Source organism: Camelina sativa, chromosome 17 (genome assembly GCF_000633955.1).
Source record: "Camelina sativa cultivar DH55 chromosome 17, Cs, whole genome shotgun sequence".
NCBI classification, from domain to species: Eukaryota; Viridiplantae; Streptophyta; class Magnoliopsida; order Brassicales; family Brassicaceae; genus Camelina; species Camelina sativa.
Genome location: NC_025701.1, coordinates 10,339,570 through 10,343,498, shown reverse-complemented (window position 1 = coordinate 10,343,498; position 3,929 = coordinate 10,339,570). Strand labels below are relative to the sequence as shown.

Below are 3,929 nucleotides of genomic sequence, written 5' to 3'. Positions count from 1 at the left end.
CCGTCTTCAATGAAGATCCTACTGATGAAGTCTCTGAACCTCTTGGAATAGAGTTTAGGATCAACCGCTGAGATGGAAGCAGGATCAGCTTGTAGTGACTTATATGCATGCTCGATCTTTTTGGTTATGTCGTAGTCTTGCAAGATGTCAATGACTCCAAAGTAGAGAACCACTTCGTACATCTCACCGTGAGATGGATAACTGGCTCCTCCTGATGAATACTGATCAAAATCGCTTCTCCGGACCATTCTTTCTGCTCTTGCTGGCATGTTTGCACCTAATCTGATCGATGGTTTCCTGTTAAAAACAGATTGTAAATTTTGAGCAAAGTTAATGAATCATGAATTGACTGATTCTTTATTAGTAAACAGGACCACATGCTTTGTTTTCACACTCCCCAAACAATATTGCCAAGCAAATGTAATCATTCCTACATTCATTAATATTAATCCGAAACTGAATCTCTCAACCACTCCATGTCTCTACAATAATCAATGGCTATGAATGCAAAAAAGCTTCTCCTGTGAAGTCAACTTCTTAACATTAAAAATTGCACCCGGATCAACGATTATTACCTGCCAGCTAAAATTCGGTCCATGTCTTGAAGCTCAGCCTCTAGGAAGCGACAACCGCGCATGAATTTCTCATTCTGATATGAATCTATCCTACCTGCAAAAGATATTGACATAAATCTCATGATAGGTCGACTTCAATGGGGGACACACACAGATAGAGAATGATGATGTCTACATTACCAGATCTCAAAACGAATGGAGAAAGCCCCATCTTTTCTCCTGTGTTGTCATCACGGAAGTGCACACCAACTAAAAGGCTATAATCCATTATTCTCTCAGCTTCTAAGAACTCACAGTCGCGTTTTATTTGCCTGATCATGAATACCGATAAGAATTAGACATATAAAGCCAAGAGGCCAGCATAAACCAAAAAAAAAAACTGAGAAGCATGGAGCTTACTTCATAAGCTCTTGATACCAGTTTCTCTGAAGACGGAAAGCAAAATTGAGATCAAGGTCCTTGAGTGTCGTGGTCTCATCAATTTCCCCTTCAGGCTTTGCAGTACTGCGTCCATGAGAAGACCCTTTGAGGTCAAACCGTCTCTGGATTCTATACTCAGAGCAGAACAAGTTGCCCATGACGATGAACCGAATCTGTTAAAAATAGGTAAGCAAAACAATGAATCTTCTGGACACTAATAGACTCATGAAGCTTTAGATGAACAAACAAACACAATACCTTTTGGCCACCAACAGGTTTGACACAATGAACACCATAGAATCTAGTCACAAGGGAGTTTTCGTATTGGCAGACATGTTTGTAGTAACTTGGAAGCATTCTTAGAAGAACCTGGATAGAAGAAGACAAACGCTTCAGGTCAAAATTTGATTAGCTAATCACAGACTTAGTGGGTTGAGAAAGTAATGTGAAAGCAAAGAAACAAACAAACAAAAGAGTGTCCAATCCGCTAATTAAGTAAATTAACTAGTACAGACAAGCATTTTCAAACAAGACAAAGAATAATAAGGTCAACAACAAGAAGAGGCAAACAAACAACTACCAACCTTGACTTCTGATTTCTTCACCGTCTTGATCATAAATTTATCATCTTGAGTTAGGTAAAAGAAGCTTCCACTCTTTCCAGGTGAAGACAGTTCGCGGAGAGCATCGTTTCCACAAATAGCTAACATATACTCAGCTGGATCCACTTGGAAAAGCTCTCTGAGACGTCTACATACAAAATTTCCCCAAAAAAGAAACACAAAGCATCACAAATATGTTCACAATCTTATCAAGTAAACCCAGATTTAGGTATAGCCACATCATCAAACCTCAACACATTCAGCAAGTTGCTAAATTAAAACACTTTTTCATAAAAAAGACTCAAAAAAGGTTACCTGAACACTAAAGGGCAATAATCCTTCCACCGGAAATCCACTGACTGATGGGGAGGTGTAGTTTTAGTCCCTTCCGGTGGAAACCTTGTCCAAAATTTCTCCTTTGGATCAAAATCAGTCTGTTTAAGCTCACGAACAATGGAAGCATGTTTGCCGACAGAATACCTAATCCAACCACACACACACAATAAAAAAACCTTCATTTAGAAACAACAGAGAAAAGCCATCACACACACACAAAAAAAAACAAATTAGAGAAAATCTCACCTGATTCCTAATTGCAAATTAAGCATCAAATCATATTTCTTATGCCCTTTAGAAATAGTCTCACCAGGTTTCTTAACCTCACCATTAAACCAACAAGGATTCTTCTTAAACTGCCTAAACCCATCACGTTCCACAGAGATCCTATCTCTATAAATCATGGAAGCTTCAACATTATCAATAATATCACAAGTGATATCACCAGCTTCACCATCAGATTCCCAAATACAAATCCTTGGGAAAACTTTCTCACCACCCAAACTCCCAGCTCCACTATCAACAGAAGACCTCTTCCTATTACCAGCCACAATCAAATCATTCTTCTCAACACCATTAAAGAAACTCCTCATAATATTACTCTCATTCCAAGCACCAACACAACAACTCCCATCACTCCAAGTAAACACACCACTTCCTTTAGGAATCCCATTCTCCCAAAAACCTTCGTATCTATTCCCATTAGGCCAACAAAGCAAACCTTTCCCAGATATCACACCGTTACGCCACTCTCCAGTGTACTGATTCTTCCCGTTTCTCCAAACGTAACGACCTCTACCATCCTGCAAATTCCTTCTCCAAGTACCTTCGTAGAAGTCTCCGTTAGCGTAACGTTTCTGACCATGTCCGTGTTTTCTATCAGCAACCCAAGTTCCTCTGTAAGTATCTCCATCAGCTCCAGTAAAAGTGCCAAAACCTTCCATTCTCCCGGATTTGAACTCGCCTTCGTATGTAGCTCCACTTGGCCACGAGAATTTGCCTTTACCTGAAGCTTTGCCTCGTTTCCAATCACCTTCGTACATGCACCCATCTTTCCAGAGGTACTTGCCGGATCCGTGTGGAAACCCGCCGGAGAAGCTTCCGATGTAGAGATCTCCGTTTGGAAGAGGCTTCTCAACGTCGACTAAAGGCGTGGGAGTCACGCGCCGTGTTGTTCCTTGAGATCTCGATCTCACCATTGGTGTAGATGACTGAGCTAACAAAACCAAACCGTTGTCTCGTCTCTCTACTTCTTCTTCTTCTTCTTCTTCTTCAACAAAACGCAGATTCTTCTTCTCTACAACAACCTTGTTTTTGTTGTTGTTGTTCTCAACGACGACGCTGCTGGTTAAAATCACTTCAGTAGCTGGTGATGCTTCTTCTTCTTCGTCTTCTTCTGATTCACTCATCAGTCATCAGAGAATCTTCACTCCACTCGACTCACAATCTTCCCCAATCTCAGAAAATGTCATTCGTCTTAAAATCTATAAGGGGTTATTTATAAAAATAATAACTGATTCCTCAGATTCCGGCTAAGATCCGCCGTCAAAAGAAAACAAAACCACCGGAGATTTTGAAATGGGTTTGGAAAAAAGGTTGAAACTTTATGAGAAGGGATTAGAGGGTTTGATCAGAGAGAGAGAGAGAGATTTCGCAAGTTTTTTCTAAAATCTGAGAAGAAAAACTTGTGAGATTTCGTACAAACGCTACAAGAACATCAAAAGAAGAAAGATGAAACCAAAAAAACAAAAGTGAGAACAGAGACAGAAGAGACGATACAGCAAACGAAAATAAAATAAAACAAAACACTGAATAAATTTTTAATTTATAAATAAAAAAAAAAAGGGGGAAGAGAGAGAAAGTATTGGGAAGCGGACATAAGAAGCCCACCACCAGCCCGAAAAAAGAAACCACAATATTTAATACAGTAATACTTAAAATTTTGAAAACGACACCGTATTGTATGTGAATACATATACTCGAGATGGTTTGGAAT

The 3,929-nt window shown here is 39.6% G+C and overlaps 1 protein-coding gene across 1 annotated transcript; it reads right to left on the bottom strand.

Moving 5' to 3' along the window:
* LOC104759345 (phosphatidylinositol 4-phosphate 5-kinase 1-like) lies at positions 3-3,727 on the bottom strand (the record flags this gene model as incomplete). Its single annotated transcript, XM_010482287.1, has 8 exons — positions 2,180-3,727; positions 1,913-2,077; positions 1,580-1,745; positions 1,254-1,364; positions 975-1,168; positions 756-886; positions 576-669; positions 3-297 (listed from the first exon to the last, which is right to left on the bottom strand). Coding segments are annotated over exons 1-8 (2,319 nt in total), but the record flags the coding sequence as incomplete, so codon positions are not given.